The sequence below is a fragment of the Carassius gibelio genome, chromosome B9 (genome assembly GCF_023724105.1).
Source record: "Carassius gibelio isolate Cgi1373 ecotype wild population from Czech Republic chromosome B9, carGib1.2-hapl.c, whole genome shotgun sequence".
Taxonomy (NCBI): domain Eukaryota; kingdom Metazoa; phylum Chordata; class Actinopteri; order Cypriniformes; family Cyprinidae; genus Carassius; species Carassius gibelio.
Window position 1 is genome coordinate 25363884 of NC_068404.1, and position 18309 is coordinate 25382192.

Below are 18309 nucleotides of genomic sequence, written 5' to 3' on the forward strand. Positions count from 1 at the left end.
CTTCATCATCCTCCTCCTCCTCTTCTCCCCAGTGGATGCCTCGCTGTGAGGTCGGTGGGAAGACAGTGGAGCTTGGCATGAGAGCACAGGACCCCGTGTCTGGGATATACAATGTTGTAAATGCTTTTTCTTTCCGTCTCTCACACAAACACTCTGGAAAGGTCTTCCTCTCATGGCACGAACAAGATAAACGGCGACCTCCATCTCTCTAGATGCTCATCTGCTCCACCCCAAACTCTGAATCCTTGTCCAAAAACTTATTCAGGGAAACTTTCTGTCATGTTTGCCAGGGGGCACCCAGAAAACGGATCCACAGATGAGGAAGACTCAACCATGACGTGCAAGATGAGGCAAGGATTTATGACTGGTAATTAGTATTAGCCTGTGCAACTTTCCTTGCAATGGACTGAGACAAATTACATGGACTGGAACCACGAGGCTCTCGAAAACTGATCCCACCTAACGGCTCCACCAAATCCCAGAGCTGGAACACGCCAAGAGCGGTTTGTAGCAGAAGATCCTGCACTTGTAAAACCAAAAAAAATGGCCACCGAAGGGTTAACGCTAGACATGGCTATCCATCAGTCTCAAAGGCTTTTCCAATCGCTCCCCCGTCCAACGAAAAAAAAAAAAAAAAAAAAAAAAGCGAGAACGGCGAGAGTAAAGGCGGTGGGGAGGGGGGCACTTCAAAGCCTTGTCATCTGGCATTGCAAAGAGCTGGTTTGAATTAACTTCAATTCTCCTTTCTGTTTCCAAGTTCACGGTGAGAGTGCCTGGGCTTCTGGTTTTCATTAGAGCCAATTTCTTATCTTTTTTCTCCCTCCTTTCTTCATCCTAGAGTTGATCCCCTGCAAATGCAACGTGGCACTGGCTGGGTCTAAATAAGAAGGTGCTGCCCGTAAGGCATGCATTGTCTCGAGAGGCCCACAAAACATCGCTGAGGAGGAAAGACAGCGAGCGGAGGGAGAGAAGGAGGGAAAGAGAGAGAGGGGGGGGGGGGGAGTGATAAGTGGGAAGAAATAAAACATGACAGAAAGAAAGATACAGAAGGAACAAACAAAATGAAGACAAACAAATAAAGAACAAACAAGCATGCACATTAAAGAAAGATATCAAAGGAACAAATAAACAAAATAAAGACAACAAATCACACAAAAAGAACTAACGATAGAAAGAGAGTAAAAATGGAAGGAGCAAAAACAAAATGAAAGGACAAAGCAAAAAAATTTAAATAACCAAAAGAATTATAGATAGAACTAAAAAATAAACCAAAATACAAAAAAATGCAAAAGAACAATTAAAAAAAGAGATACTGAATAAACAATCAAACAAAAGACAGACAAAAACAAAGAACAAAAAGAACAACCAAAAGACAAAAATAATTAATAAACAAAAATACAAACAAAAGACAGAATATAAATAATCAAATAATAGACAAAGAACAAATGATCAAACAAACACAAAATAAACAGACTAAAGCAGACAGGACAAACAAACAAACTGAATAATGAAAGAAAGAACAAACAAAAATGAAAAACAGATAAGACAAAACAGAAAGATAAGAAGAAAAAAGAAGACAAAAAAGAAGGAAAGAAAGAAAGAAAGAAAGAAAGAAAGAAAGAAAGAAAGAAAGAAAGAAAGAAAGAAAGAAAGGAGTGAGCAGGAAGGCAGTAGACAGAAATATATGAAGTGTTGTATTCTCCCTTCAGTCTCGAGGGATCATTAAATCAAACACTGAGAAACGTCTGTGCAGAGTAACTGATGATAGAAAACATGAAAGAGAGAGAGAGAGAGAGAGAGAGAGCGCACATCCCCTCATCTGGGTGGATCACTGGGGCACACAGGACCACTACAGCACACAGATAACTCTGAGTCACTAACATGGAGTGTCCTCGACTCAGAATGAATCAGGAGCAGATTTGCATGTAATTTAATTAAAATTATAGTTCAAGTGCCCCTGTAACTCAAACAGTAAAGTAATAAACATATATACTGAGCTACACAGCTCCTCTCATGAAGAAGACAAACGCTGACACCAAGATGGTTTGGATCATTCCACAACGGCAGCAGCATTTCCACTTGACATTAATAATTATTATAATAATAACAGCAATATAGATTGCTTTACAATGATTATTTTCAGTTTTACAATAATAATTATACATGTCTGAATAAGCAACTTCTCAATAAAACTTACTTTTAGTCATTTAGCAGCTCCCCCCCCCCCCCCTAAAAAGTTCCAGTTGTAAAAATGAAATCAAACTAAGTCAGTAAAGATCTGTTGTAAAATATATTATCTTTTACATTTGAAATAATAACTAACAACTGCTTTTATGTAATATATTTTGAACAACTGAACTTTTAATTTACTTACAAATGTCAGATACTTTTAGTTTTTGCTAATTATTTTGCTATTACGATAATTGTCTCAGCTGCGTAATAAATATATGACATGCATGTTTTTCAAAATTAAAATAACTGCAAATAATAATTAAAATCATATCACAGTTTTTTTTTTTATATATAAATCATGTGCATTGCGGTTTTACTCTTTGCAATCTAAAAGTAAGTGACAACATGTGTCACGGCAATTATAAAATGATCTGTTTACCCTGAAACAGCAGACGGTCTACAGGGGGATGAGAGCATTCTGGGTGGGACAGAAGTGCAGACGCCTGGTAGCCATGGATGAATCAGTATGAATGGACCGGTAGAGTAAAGGTGTTTGCCAGGGTATGAGTACAGCGGCTGGCAACACACTTGTCTGTGAGTCATACGGAAACGTAAAGCGACTTAAAACGATGCACATCCCTGCAGTCTTTTACGAAGGAAGATGTGCATCAAACTACAAAGCTTAAAAGCTTTTCCAACTGACTGATTCTCAATAGCTGAACCGGAGCATCTTAATACTGGTGATGCAGATGAGATCACGGGTCGGACTCAGCTGGCATCGCTTAGACCCTGCGTGAGGAAGGGCAGCTGAAAGGAGGTGAAGTGAATTTATCCAGGACGTGTTGGGGAGAGATTTACGACAACAGTCGGACAAACTGAGAGCAGGCCGATTGGGTCAAAGAGGAGGAGGTGGTCTGTTTTTGAAAAAAAAAAAGGGAAGAGCGAGGACTATCCTGTCTTATCATCACCCTGCAGTAGGCCATATTTTAGCCATCTACCTGCCGTAACAGCCTGAAGACGTTGGGCACGGAGGCCCCTCTTCAAAGAGCGTCTCGAATCGGCCGTGCGCCCGCACCGTGAGGGAGGGGGTTATTAATAGCCCCAAACACCAATGCTAATGGGGCTCAGCTTTACTGGCTCGCCATCAAAGACTCCCATCAGCCCCTGCTACAGATAAAAGGGACAGTTCAACGGATGAGCAGTGCTTATACAAATTGTTACAAGACCCCATTCTCCAACCAATTCTCTAACAACTGCCTACAGTTCATGAAAATCCCTGTGAAAATGGGGCTTTTCATACTGTTTGGCTGTCATATGGGTGTTGGCTAGGCAATATTAAACCAGTGAGCTGGTTCGGCTCTGTAGTTTTCATTTTAAAAGATCATGAAACTGGCACAAAAGCAAAAACGTATGCAGCAACAATTAAAAAAATACCTTCTTTTGACCACATTTTAAGGCAGCATCATGTGCATTCTGTACGGATGAGATAATACTATAATGCACTGTGACAAGCTTAGTGAAAACACGATCCAAGCCGGCAGGCAATACTAAATAATGTTTTTTGTTTCGAGTAATAAAATATATAGTAATAAAATATAAATATAACTTAATTAAATTATATATATATATATATATATATATATATATATATATATATATATATATATATATATATATATATATATATATATATATATATAAAGATGAAGATAAAATACATCAATATTTTATAGTTAATAAAAATTAAATATTTATTTAAAAACATTTTATAAAACTCTCAGCTATATATATATAAAGGGGGGAAAAATATTGAACATGTCACTATTGTTCTCTGTAAATATATTTCTAAAGGTGCTGTTGATTTGAAATGTTCACCAGATGTCAGTAAGAACCCAAGTAATCCATTCATAGAAAGAAAAGAAAACAAAAAAAAGTTTAGAAATTAAGTTATGTGTAACGAAATGGAATGACTTCATACAAAAGCATTTGTTGGTATGCATGCAATGCCCAGTTGTGATTTTGGCCCATTCTTCCACACAATCAGTCTTTAAATATTGAAGGTTCCTTGGGCCTCTTCTTTAGTTCTTTAGTCAGGTGACTGGCTTGGCCATTCTAGCAGCTTTACTTTCTTTTCTCTGAGACCAGCTGAGAGTTCCTTGGCTGAAATGTCCATCCTCGTTTCATCTTCATCATCCTGCTAGGTGTTGGGACTGAATCAGCTAATATTAATTTACACTGTCAAAGGCCAGGATTGCTTTCTAATAACTGATTGGCTTCCCATGCCTTTTTGCACATCGCTTTTTTCATGTTTTCAGTACTTTTCCCTGTGTCATCACTTTTATTACATGTAACATATCTTCTAAAAATATTTGTTTTGTTTTGATTATGTATGTTACCTACATCTGGTGAAAAATTCATGTCAACAGCACCTTGTGAAATATATTTACTGAGAAAAATGTGTTCAATACTCATTGTACCCACTGTGTGTGTGTGTGTATATTTAGCTAACAAACCTTAATTTGACAATTGATGATTCAAAATTCTGATTAAGAACACAATCTTTTAATGAATCAGCAAAATAAGCAAAAATGAATAAAATTCAATGAACACCAAAACCGTTTCATGATCGTTTCAAATCGGTCGGTTATGAGGTTCCACTTTAGAAGCAGTAGCCTATTAAAGGGTTAATTCACCCAAAAATGAAATTTCTGTCATCATTTACTCACCCTCATGTCATTCCAAACCTGTATGAGTTGCTTTCTTACATTGAGCATAGAAGATTATATTTTGACAATTGCTGGTAATCAAGCCAGCAATCTTCAAAATATCTTATCTTTATTTATTTTTTGTGTGTTCAACATAAGAAAGCTGCTCATACAGGTTTAAAATGACATGAGGGTGAGTAAATGATGAAAGAATCTTCATTTTTGGGTGAACTATCCTATTAAGGCTCACCAGGTTTTGGAACAGAGACTTTGCTTCTCTTTTAAATAGTTTTTTAAATGTCCTTCCTATCGATTTATGTCAGGCTGAAAAAGACGAAGTTCATTGATCCAACTCAACAAACTGGAGTGTTTTCCCTGCAGCTTTCAAGAGTCAGTTATGGATTTTCCTGCATTCTCAATCATCAAATCCTTTTTTGAGTCACACACTTTGGTGAAATACAGTACTTCTGCTGGCTGTGAGGTCACTGGGGTTGCCCATTCAATAAAATCACATTGGCCTTGCGATAAATTCAGCCCTTAACAGGCCACTCTCTGCCACATGTGCCCACATAAAAATCCCTGACTGCAGCTGCTGGTAATATCAATAGGCTAAGGGTGTAAATAACTATACACTTAGAGAAATACATAACAAACACTGTAAGGCACATATCACGCCGTGTTAGTTAAGAGTATTTACTGATTGGTCAGTTTAAGGGTCTACTGATTCTTTCATCACTTTTGTCACTGCTTAACTTGGATCCATTCTGCAGATTTTCAAATAAAATGCAATTCTGGGTCTGAAACACTGATTCAGAATCAGCCTCTAAACCATGCTGGTCTCAAACCAGAAACAACTAACATCAGTATCTGAGGGCTGATAACAGGATATAATGGGATAAAAACTACACAGCAAAAATTACTTCTAGGTATTAAAGAGTTTGAACTCTTTTGACTTGATTTCTAGTACAAAAACTCATGATGGCAAATACTGTCAGCTCACGATGGCAAATAGATGCTGAGCTGCATTATATATGTAAACAAAGACCCTAATATGCTACTGTATGTGAAGGCTATATAGACCATCTGTCATTTTGGTGTAAAATGTATATATGGGTGACGGTGTTACCTGAAAGCTGCCAGATAGTCTGCATCTCCCATGGGTGGCTCCAGACCCCCGGTGAAGGCCATGTTCACGTTAAAGCCCATGCCTGGCCCGATGCCCACCTACAGACACAAGTACAGTTCAATTACAGTGTAGCTTATTTTTTTTGTAATTTGTCACACTTAAAAGATCCAGGTCATCAAACAAATTTTAATATTACATGAAGATAATGCAAGTAAAATGAGCAAAATGCAGTTTTTAAATGATGATTTCATTTATTAAGAGAAAAAAAGCTGTCCAAAGCTACCTGGCCCTACCTGAAAAAGTAACTGCCCCCTAAATCTAATAACTGGTCGTGCCACCCTTTGCAGCAACAACTGCAATCAAGTGTTTGCGATAACTGGAAATGAATCTTTCACATGAGTCTTTCTTTGCAGGATTGTTTATTGGAGGGGTTTAGAGCATGAATGGACTGTTTAAGGTCATGCCACAGAATCTCAATCGGATTTATGTCCGGACTTTGACTCGGCCTCTCCAAAACCTATTTTGTTTTGTTTTGTTTGTTGCCTTGGATCTCTCCCATGGATGCTGTTTTTGCCCAGTCTCTTTCTTAATGTTGAATCATGAACACTGACATTAATTGAGGCAAGTGAGGTCTGCAGTTCTTTGGAAGTTGTTCTGGGTTCTTCTATGACCTCCTGGATGAGTCGTCGTTGCACTCTTGGAGTCATTTTGGTATGCCGTCCACTCCTGGGAAGGTTCACCATTGTTCCAAGTTTTCTTCATTTGTGGATAATGGCTCTGACCGTGGTCCGCTGGCGTCCCATAGCCTTAGAAATGGCTTCACTTCGTCAGACAGATTCTATTTAAGTGATTTCTTGATTCAACAGGTCTGGCAGTAATCAGGCCTGTGTGTGGCTAGTGAAATTTAACTCCACTTTCTAAAATAATCTGGTTAATCACAGTTCTTGCATGATTTAACAAGACATGGCAATTAATTGTTCACGTAGGGCCAGGTAAGTTTGGACAGCTTTTTACCCTTAATAAATGAAATCATCATTTAAACACTGCATTTTGTATTTACTTGCATTAACTATGTGCAATATTAAAATTAGTCTGATGATCTGAATCTTTTAGGTGTGACAAATATGCTATAAATAAAAAAATAAAAAATAAAAATAAAAAAAAAAACAGGAAGGAGGAAAAAACCTTTTTACGCCCCTGTATATGTACGGTTTAGTAAACTCTTACTGGAGCAGATGAGCAGGTATTATGAATCATGCACATTCAATTTCCCCAGAGAAACCACTAAATTAAGGTTGATATCACAGAGCCAATAAAGGACAAATCCCCACAATTATGACCAGAGTGAAACTGTAATGAGGTTTTACTTGAAAGCCAAACGGACTTTGACTAATACCATAATTTAGGGCTACAACGGAGTCAATAAAATTTCAATCCCCTCATTAGTGCAGAGGCAGGAGCTGACTTACCAGATTAATGATAATGAGCATTAATTATAACTGAGAGAAACTGGAGTCAAATAAAGAGGGAAAAGAAGAACTGCTATGTTCTGTTTTGATCTGCTCATGTCAGGTTGATGTGAAATAGCACAAATAGCGCATTTTGTCTTTAGGTTTTCCAATTTTTCTTAGTTTTACATTTCTCAAAACCCCAAAGCTGTGTTTATTTTCAGGTTTAAATCTGATCTTGGAATACAGATTTTCAAAGTAGTCTCAAACTTTTGTGCCAAAATACTGGTTTTACATGCATATGTAAATACTGTTGTATTTCTTGCATTTATAATCTACATGGCAACAATGGCTGTTTGGTATACATTTAGGTTCCTCTTACTGAAAACAATTATAAACAAAAGAAATTGGGTGTGATACAGAGTACCATTCAAAAATTGGGGATCACTGAGATTTCGTTCTTTGAAATACTTTTATTCATCATTAAATTGATCGAAAGTGAGAGTAAAAACTTCCCCAGCACATTATTAACAAATATTTTCTTTGCATTCATCTATGAATCCTGGAAAAATGTAAAAATAAATATAATAATAATAAGTAATGTTTCTGAGCATCAATTTAGCATAATAGAATGATTTCTGGAGGATCATGTGGTACTGAAAACTGGATTAATGCTGCAAATAATTCAGCTTTATATCACAGAAATAAATTACACTGTTTATATTTACATTTTTTCTTTTTGAAAAAAAAAAGAAAAAAAAGTTTTGATTATTTTTAATCAAAGAAATGCAAATGTCTTGGTAATATTAGAATCTTCTTTCAAAAACCCTACTGCCCCTAAACTTTTGAATAATAGTGAACATCAAATCCTGTCAAAATGTTAATGAAACCCACCTCATCAGGTGCTCCACTGCCAGGGAAGAAGTTCCCATCATCGTAGCGATGGAGAGACACATACAGGACATTAGGGTCACTGTAGAAGGCCTGTTGAGTCCCATTTCCATGGTGAACATCCTGAAACACAACAGTACATACCATTCATATGTCATCTGTTTGTTCGTTAATCTAGTCAAAACGGAACAAAACAATAATATCTGGTTAAACAATGTAAAAGTCAGACGCTGTAAAAAGACATCTCGTCACTCGCATCGGAATGAAAAGCGTGTAAAAATCTATTTCGAGTCATCCGAGATGCAGGAGGGCCTTTTAAGAGAGCTGTATTCTTTTGTTCATTTCTTTTCATGTCTGCCACTACACGTCACGGTCGGCTTCCCCGCATACGGCAGGTCTGTCAGAAGAGCCGTGTGACAGACAGGAGGAAATTAAAGCCATTTACAAGGCATCCAAAAACCCTAATGACCCCAGCAGAGCCCTGCCCTGACACCACGCGTCTTCCTGCGCATGTGGACACACTTCAGACTACCGCTGGCCCAGGATCAGACGGACAACCTCCAACATGCCAGAAAACTGTTTTATTGCTTAATTTTTTATTTTAATATTTAGTTTACAGAAATAGTAGTAAGTTAGTAAAAATAAATGCACTTTAAAAAGTAATACATTAAGTAAAATGTAAAGCGCACGGCGCAGGTGTACTCAGGGCACTGTCCAAATCCACTTTTGCTATTTTAACGACGAAAAAACGGTTGGCGCACCCAGGCGCATGGTCTAAACGGGTTGTCCCTATTCTCTTAATGAGTAATGGGTGTTTTTTTGGGTGTAACATGCAATAGTCTCATCTTCCATTCCCTTTAAGAGCCAGTTGCGCTCGTGCCATGAGGGACAAGACAGAACGTGTCTCCGAGATGAAACGAAGCTGATAGTGTGCGAGCAAATAGACAGCCTAATTCTGATACATGAGATGACTATCTATTTTTTCATATAGGCATTTATATATATATATATATATATATATATATATATATATATATATATATATATATATATTTATTTAATTAGCATACAAAAAATTCTTATGCATTGCAATCCTTTTTGTTTGTGTGCTGCTGTGTGTCCCTGTGTTTAATAAGCAGCATGTAGTCTCTTTAAATAACAAAGAAAAAACATTGCACCAGACTGTAGACCAGGTTTGAGTTGGTCTATGGCGCAGTCTATTTTTTTCAGCTCCATAAAATAGCATTGCGCCAGCATTTCGCAAGAACACACCTCTTTTGTAGACCAGCACACCCATGGGCGCACAAATAGGTGCAAATGCCTTTGCTAATTAAATGACGTGGCGCTGGATGGGAAAATGCGAACGGCGCCGGACTGAAACTAGCATATACACTTGTGCTGCGCCTTGCGTCGCTTTGCGCCGGTTGTATTATAGGGCCCTAAATATTTATAATGCTAATATAACCAGTGCCAATACAACCATATTCTAATATGACTATTTTATTATAATTTTTTATGCATTTTGTACATCCTTTATACTACCAATACTACCAATTATATCCAATACTACATTCACGAAAAAAAAAAAAAAAAAAAAAACCTTTAATATTTTATGTCTTAAGTTATATTATAAATGAAACATGTTTCAGTTTCAATAATTAATTAGTTATCAATAATGGCTGCGTCCAAAAGCCTAGTCAGCTGACTTGCTGCCTTACTCTGCAGGCAGGGTTTTTGCACAAAGGCACCTCTTGATTTCGGACAGGCTTCTAAGGGAGCCTAACGGTTTAAAGATATATAATGATATTTCATATATATATATATATATATTAGTGCTGTCAAACGATTTATCGCGATTAATCACATCCAAAATAAGATTTTGTTTACATAGTATGTGTGTAGATTTATTATGCATTCATAAATACACATCCATGCATGTATATATTTAAGAAAAATGTTATAAACATTAAATATATTTTTATATAATATAAATTAAATTGTGAAAATATTAAAATAAATATATTTTACTGAAAATTATGTTTGCAATTTTGTCCATCGTTATATTATGCACCACTGTCACTGTATGGGAATCAGTTTGAAATGAGATTATTTGGTAGGAAAGGGGACATTTATTAATAGAGAAAATACGATCTGATTAAGTGTGAACTTACCCAGTCCACAATGAGAATCTTACTGACGTTGAGTCTCTGCTGCAGGAGTTTGGCTGCAATGGCGACCGAGTTGAAATAGCAAAATCCCCTGTTATTTGCATCAGAAACAAAAGCAGAAAACAGCTTGTGAGAAAGAACACAGAAGCGGGGCAGTCAGCTGGTGTGTGATCTGTGGTGGAGGGCCTGATCGTGTGTGTTTGTGAAGTGGACCTCCTGGCCTGATGGATTGTCTCATTTCACTAATGACACGATTCACCCACTGTGTCCTGGCTTGACATCACAGCGGAAGAATAAGGCCTGGCACCAAACCTCAGTCTGCTCCCCAAACACGCCATCCACGGAACAATCCTTTTATTTAACCTTTCACCATAGAGACTGAGGAACACTCGTTTACTTTAACCTTTCCATAATGAGGGAGACGCACTGGGAATAAGGATGCAAGAAGCGGCTGTGACGCTCCAGCCTTTCAGAGCGGCAAAGCTCAGCAATTAAAGGGAATTTAGTCCTTCGTTAACAATACCTGACATTTATTTGGATAAACCATCAAGCTTTAAGATAAATAAAATTACATTGAACTTGAAGAGCTGAGCATTGAGGACACCATGTTCCAAAACAGCTCAAACAAGTGGGCGAGAAAATGCTTCCAGATCAACAGAAAAAGCTCCAAATAGAGAAACGGTCTCAAACTCTTACAAAATCAATTATGAAATCAGTTTCTTCGACCGACTGACCTACCTACCTACAAACCCAATTCCAAAAAAGTTGGGACACTGTACAAATTGTGAATAGAAAACAGAATGCAATGATGTGGAAGTTTCAAATTTCAATATTTTATTCAGAACACAACATAAATGACATATCAAATGTTTAAACTGAGAAAATGCATAATTTTAAGTGAAAATAAAGTTGATTTTAAATTTCATGGCATCAACACATCTCAAAAAAGTTGAGACAAGGCCATGTTTAGCACTGTGTGGCATCCCCTCTTCTTTTTATAACAGTCTGCAAATGTCTGGGGACTGAGGAGACAAGTTTAGGAATAGGAATGTTGTCCCATTCTTGCTTCTAGTTGCTCAACTGTCTTAGGTCTTCTTTGTTGCATCTTCCTTTTTATTATGCACCAAATGTTTTCTATGGGTGAAAGATCTGTACTGCAGGCTGGCCATTTCAGTACCAGGATCCTTCTTCTGCGCAGCCGTGATGTTGTAATTGATGCAGTATGAGGTCTGGCATTGTCATGTTGGAAAATGCAAGGTCTTCCCTGAAAGAGATGACATCTGGATGGGAGCATATGTTGTTCTAGAACTTGGATATACCTTTCAGCATCGATGGTGATTTTCCGGATGTGTTATCTGCCCATGACACACACACTCATGCAACCCCAAACCATCAGAGATGCAGGCTTCTGAACTGAGCGCTTAAAACAACTTGGGTTGTCTTTGTCCTCTTTAGTCCGGATGACATAGCGTCCCAGTTTTTCAAACAGAACTTTTTACTTGTCTGATCACAGAACATTTTTTCCACTTTGCCACAGTCCATTTTAAATGATCCTTGGCCCAGAGAAAACGCCTGCTCTTCTGGATCATGTTTAGATATGGACTCTTTTTTTTACCTATAGAGTTTTATCTGGCAACGGTGGATTGTGTTCACTGACAATGTTTTCTGGAAGTATTCCTGAGCTGATGTTGTGATTTCCATTACAGTAGCATTCCTGTATGTGATGCAGTGGCGTCACATACAGGATACATACATACTAAGGGCCTGAAGATCACGGGCATCCAGTATGGTTTTCCGGCCTTGACCCTTATGCACAGAGATTGTTCCAGATTCTCTGAATCTTTGGATGATATTATGCACTGTACATGATGATAACTTGCAATTTTTCTCTGAGAAACTCCTTTCTGATATTACTCCACTATTTTTTGCTGCAGCATTGGGGGAATTGGTGATCCTCGGCCCATCTTGACTTCTGAGAGACACTGCCACTCTGAGAGGCTCTTTTTAAACCCAATCATGTTGCCAACTGATCTAATAAAGTTGCAGATTGGTCCTCGAGCTGTTCCTTATATGTACATTTAACTTTTCCGGCCTCTTATTGCTACCTGTTCCAACTTTTTTGGAATGTGTAGCTCTCATCAAATCCAAAATGAACCGATATTGGGCATGACATTTCAAAATGTCTCACTTTCCACATTTGATATGTTATCTATATTCTATTGTGAATAAAATATAAATTTATGAGATTTGTAAATTTTTCCATTCCTTTTTTACTCACAATTTGTACAGTGTCCCAACTTTTTCTGGAATCTGGTTTGCATTTCACTCTCTCTCTATATATATAGTTGATTTGTTGTTACACTTATACATAATACTATTTCAGTAATAGTTTATGCCAGTAATACTTATAATTTCTTTGTAATTATTTGTGAAATTTTCAAGCAATTGTCTGAGTAAAAATAGCTTCAACGTTATTTTTTTTTTCTAAAGTCGAGCTACAGTATAGGAATCCCTTTCACTGTTGGATACAGAAAAGACACTCCAAGCTCTACTTTACTCACAAAACATGCAGTTTCTAACACACGCTAGTCCTTCCAAATAAAACTGGCGTGAGTCAGTGTGGAGATAACGTTGGCCTACTGTGCTGTATTCACCTCCCTGGTAATTTGGATGACTGTACTGAAGCCAGACTGAGATCTGGAAGCCCAGGCGGTCCACTGCACTGCTGGAATTCATTTATGTGAGAGGATAATATGTAACAAACTGACTTCTGATGCTGTGTGTGTTTACAGTGATGCTGATATCAGCTGTGTAGTTTCTTTGGAGATCACAGAGAGACAGTGAGGACGTACATGGGAGTGCTCTCCTCAGCGTGATGTCCTGGAGGTCGTACCACAGCAAAGCCATTCTGTGAACACACACACACACACAACTGTTTAAGTCACAACAATCACCTTAACTCAGTATCTTAAATGAATGATTTTCAATTAAAAGTAATGTGCACACATCCCAACATAACTAGACCAGGTGCTTGGTCAAATAGAAAACAAAACAACATCTGTTAATTAGTTAAAAACACACACACGGTAAACTCTAATGAAAACGTAATGATATTAAGATCATGTAATATCACAAAGACCTTGTTTGGGTCAAAATATTGTAATATACTTAAGTTTTATGGGAGCAGATAAAAGACTGTGCATTTTATTTTATTTTTTAAATAAGTAATTAATTAAGATAAAAGTAATAATGATATTTCTAATATATATATTTTTTTAAATAACAATGTGATAATAAACATTTTAATAATATCTTTAAAATAAAGTCTTAAAAATATAAATTATCATTAATTATTATTATTAATATTACACTTTATTTATTAAGCTAATTTATTACTCCTTGGATAACGAATTGTTATTGTTGCTTTATAATTACTTTTTTACTTTTTTTGTAAGAAGTTTGTTTTTTGGACTCTGGATATTTTCACTGTAAATTCATCTTTATTTTTTCCCAATTAGCTGTGATTTTCATTTCATGCTAAATTTCTTTTTCATTTTTAATGAGAACACAATTTGTTGCATTGAGCTTGTTTTGGACACAGCAGTACACTGATGAGTGTGGGTTTACTTGCAAAAACAGCATTTCCAGGTGGATGCAACCACGTTGCCACATGCGTCCCACAGCTACTGCTAGCATGAGGACTTTAAGTCTGCTAACGCGTGATGCTGTGTTCCCTCACAGTTCACACTGAGGCGCCTGCAGCTTCATGATATTATTATCCTTCCTTACTCCAGAGGATATTATTATATCCAGAGATAGAGTGTGAAACAGAGAATAAAGTGTGTCTGGACTGCAGCTGGTGATGTAGGTGTATTGTGTTTTTCTGGGCAAGCTTGATGCTGAAGCAAGGGTTATGTTAGTGTTATGTTATTGAGGTGGGCGGCAGCTCACTCGGGGTTAGGTTACGCTATGGAATGTTTGCATTATGTGAGTAGATTGTCTTTTGGGTCACTTCCTGTGAGCCCTGAGGATGCCCCAGGTCACCTGACCCCAGACACACACACTGGGGAGGCTACAGTTCACCTCATTACAATTCAAACAATTGGAGGGGAAATCTATGGAAGCTCATTCCTGCCATGGAATAAAAATATGTTTATATCTTGCCATTTTTACATCTCATATTTTTTACTTTTCTTCTCATAAATTACATAGCAGTAATTTGACTTTTTCTTTGGAATGTTGAGTTTAAATCTTGCAATTCTGTTTTTTTTTTTTTTTTAATTCTTGATTTTTTTTTTTTTGGAAATACAGTATTTTACATGCCATAAATTTTTTTTTTTTAATCTAGGGCTGTGCAATTAATCAAATGTTTTTTCAATGCGCATCTTGTCAGTAAAGCTGTGGGCACTTTGGATGGGTTAATTGCAAAGAACGAATTCTGAGTATGGGTCACCATACTTGGCTGTACGTCACGTCACTTTATTTTCCACTTTTTTCACTTCAGAAAAAAGCTAGCCATAATCGAATCGAAATAGAATGTGATTAATCTGCTATTATGAACGTGATACTGCATGATTGTCAGTGAACTATGGATCTGTGTAGTGAATGCTGCTCAATCTGAAAGCAGGTGATGATGATTTACTATTAATCACAGGACTGGCTTTACTGACGAGATTCGCATTGAAAAAACATTTGATTAATTGCATAGCCCTATTTTCTCCACAGAAATGCATGTTTATTGCTCAATTCTGAATTTGCATCCTTACAAGAAAAAAAAAAATTATGAGATAAGTCTCAATTACATTTTTGTATTATTACTCTGTGACAGAAATAAGCTTTTATAGAAATCACATATGTGAACTTCATAATTCAGTCTAAATTCTGATTGGATGATTATTAAAGCAGTCATTGAATGCAAAATTCACTTATACATGTTCGAACATAAATGTATGCTGGCAGTTTGTGTACACAACCACCCTATAATGATAAATATCCACCCAGGGATTTTTTTATAATCTCCTAAAATCATTACTCCTTTCTCATGTCAAGCTATTCTGTGATGTCACACAGACCAGGCCCCTCCCACGATTGTTGATTGACACTGGTGTTTTACCTTGGCCCCGCCCTGAGTGACTGTCATCAGTCCAGCATTGTTTCACCGCCGGAGCAGTTGTAGACAAGTATGGCTCCATAGCGACTGAGGTGTTTTGTTGTTGGATGTACAGTAATAATGAACACAGCAGTCGTCATTTACTCCCAACATCTCTGAAGACGCAGCGGATTATGTTTGTTTTTGAAGGGAATGCACCCTGATCTAGCAGGTTTCACAATGAATGCGGTTAGTTTAGTCCCTCGGGAAGCAGCCCGGAAGAGGGGGCGGTCTCAGCAGAGCTAATTTGCATTTAAATGAACATAACAGCTTGCTGTAAACAGAGCTGTTTTTAACCCTGTACAAAGCGTTGTTTTACACTATTACTCAGAAATGTTAACCAAAGTATGCTATAGACTTTACATTAAGACTTTAAAGAATCATATCAAACTGTTGAAAATGGGCATCCGATGACCCCATTAATCCACATGTGTGACCACTGAGAGTGTGAGAGAGTGTCAGTCTTACCCTCAGCTCTCCCGAAGCCACCTTAAACACCAGATCCACCACAGATCCCACAGCCAGACGAGCAGCACTGGACGAGTGAACTTCATTCCAGATAGTGTCACTGTCAACCTGTTAACACACAGACACACGTCAATTTAGGGTCGAGTTAATACTGGAAATGCTAACAACAACAATAACTGTTTTTATCATGGTAGCTATTAAGTCAAGCTAATTGAGCTAGCTGACATGATTTATATCTTGGGTATCTTTTTCCCAGTACATTATTGTATTGGTTCTACTTAAAATATATAAGCATAAATAAAATAATAATAATAACAAAATAAAATAGGTTAAAAAAATTAAGAAATATATATAAAAAATTAAACATAAATATAAACACATTTTTACAAACATTAAATAATTCTAAAATAATAATAATAATAAAGAATATACTATTGAATGTTATTATTATATACAAAATATTAGAAATTATAAAATTTTTTTTAGAAATTAATAAAAAACACAAGAGTAAATAGTGTTGTGCATATGTTATTAATAGATTTAACATTTCATGAAAAGTCATGATTCTCTGAAAAGTCATATTGTAGCTAGTCCTGTTGTAGTGTACTTAAAAATAATTGCACTGACAATTTCTAGTTAGTGAACCCTAAACAACATTTAGTGGTTTCTTAGGAAGTGTGTCCTCATGAACCCATGCTTATGAGGACAGGGGAAAGTCTCTTTTTCACCAATGACAGAAGTGAGACATTTACTCAAGCGGACGGCAAACAGACGCGCACAGTACAGTACATGAGGACTCCGCACCCAACCGTTCCCAAACAGGCTTTTTGTGCCCTTCTCCTTCTCACATAGGAGCTTGATTACAGAGCAACCAGGAAGGGAAAACGACACACAAACCAACAACATGCTCACAAAGAAGCCAGCGGCTCTTTTGACACCTAATGCACAACCCAAAGGACACGAGCAGGCAAATAGTGGCGGGAAACACCTGGCTTGGAAAGGGGGGCATTCCCAGAATGCTTAGAGACAGAAAACAGCCATTCATCAGGCATTACTGATTATGCTCACACACGTCTGCCCTACAGCCTGCAATTACTGCACAAATGAACACACACACACACACACACACACACACACACTAATACTTCAGCACTTAAATGGGGTCATGGGTAAAAGAGGGAATAATTCATGAGGCGTAAACTACCGGCTTTATAGATCAACAGGTGCTCAAAGTGCAAGTCTGACATGAAGTGCCATTTTAATTGTGTTATATATTTATAATTAATTGTGTTATATATTTTGTAATTAATTGTTAATTAATTGCTATTGCTCATATTTGAGGATAGGGACAAAAAAAAAAGTGTGCATTACATAGAATTAAATTCAAGATGGAATATATCAAGACCAGAATATCATAAAAAATATATATTTTGTTAGAAAAACATAATTACAATTATAAAAAATACTATTTTAAGTAATTAAAATGATAATTTTATAATAATATAATAATTAATACATAGAAATACAATGTTTTCAACAATTTACATTTTTTAATATTTGAAAAATAAATAATGCTGTTTAACATAAAACTTTTTGGCCTGTAATCCAATGTGCATGTTAAGAAAACAGAAAAATCTATTTCCTTTTATTACTATTATTTTTAATATTACAAATGACTGTTTTTCTTAAAGTAGTAATTATATATTATTTCCCCAAATTAAAATATAATAATGCAGTAAAAAAATTAAATAAAGATTCAAATTATTAATAGTTTTTAAAAAGGCTATTATTTATTTATTTTTATGGGGAAATAAGTTAAACAGGAAAAAAAATCCAACATTTGCAATGATGTATATATATTTTATATTATTATTAAAATATTTGATTTGATAAATATATAACCATATACTATATTTGAATAGTCTTCTCTTGTACACCCAATATCCATCAACCGACTGCCAATAAAACGTCTTTCTCGTCCACAAAATCACGCTCTACTTACAGTACGGTTTTCCAATAAACCACATACAAACACTGGACTCATTTCTGTTAAAGTGCTCCAAACAACTTAGAGGAAGGAATATTAGGACGGTCTGCATCTCTGCAACAGCATGTGGAGGGGAAGCGGCCGAAATAAGCTCTTAACGAAACAACAAGCTGGCAACAAGAAAGACGGCGAGAG

General features: G+C 36.6%; 1 protein-coding gene across 5 annotated transcripts in view; it reads right to left on the reverse strand.

Annotated features, from left to right (window-relative positions):
* LOC127964686 (histone deacetylase 4) overlaps window positions 1–18309 on the reverse strand; it is a 202155-nt gene that overhangs the window by 30730 nt on the left and 153116 nt on the right. For all 5 annotated transcript variants that reach the window (XM_052564965.1, XM_052564967.1, XM_052564964.1 and 2 more), the window contains 5 exons: window positions 16128–16235; window positions 13363–13418; window positions 10514–10601; window positions 8346–8465; window positions 6004–6101 (listed from right to left, as the gene is read on the reverse strand). In XM_052564965.1, coding sequence (XP_052420925.1) covers window positions 6004–6101; window positions 8346–8465; window positions 10514–10601; window positions 13363–13418; window positions 16128–16235 — 470 coding nt within the window. The remainder of the gene's footprint in view (window positions 1–6003; window positions 6102–8345; window positions 8466–10513; window positions 10602–13362; window positions 13419–16127; window positions 16236–18309) is intronic.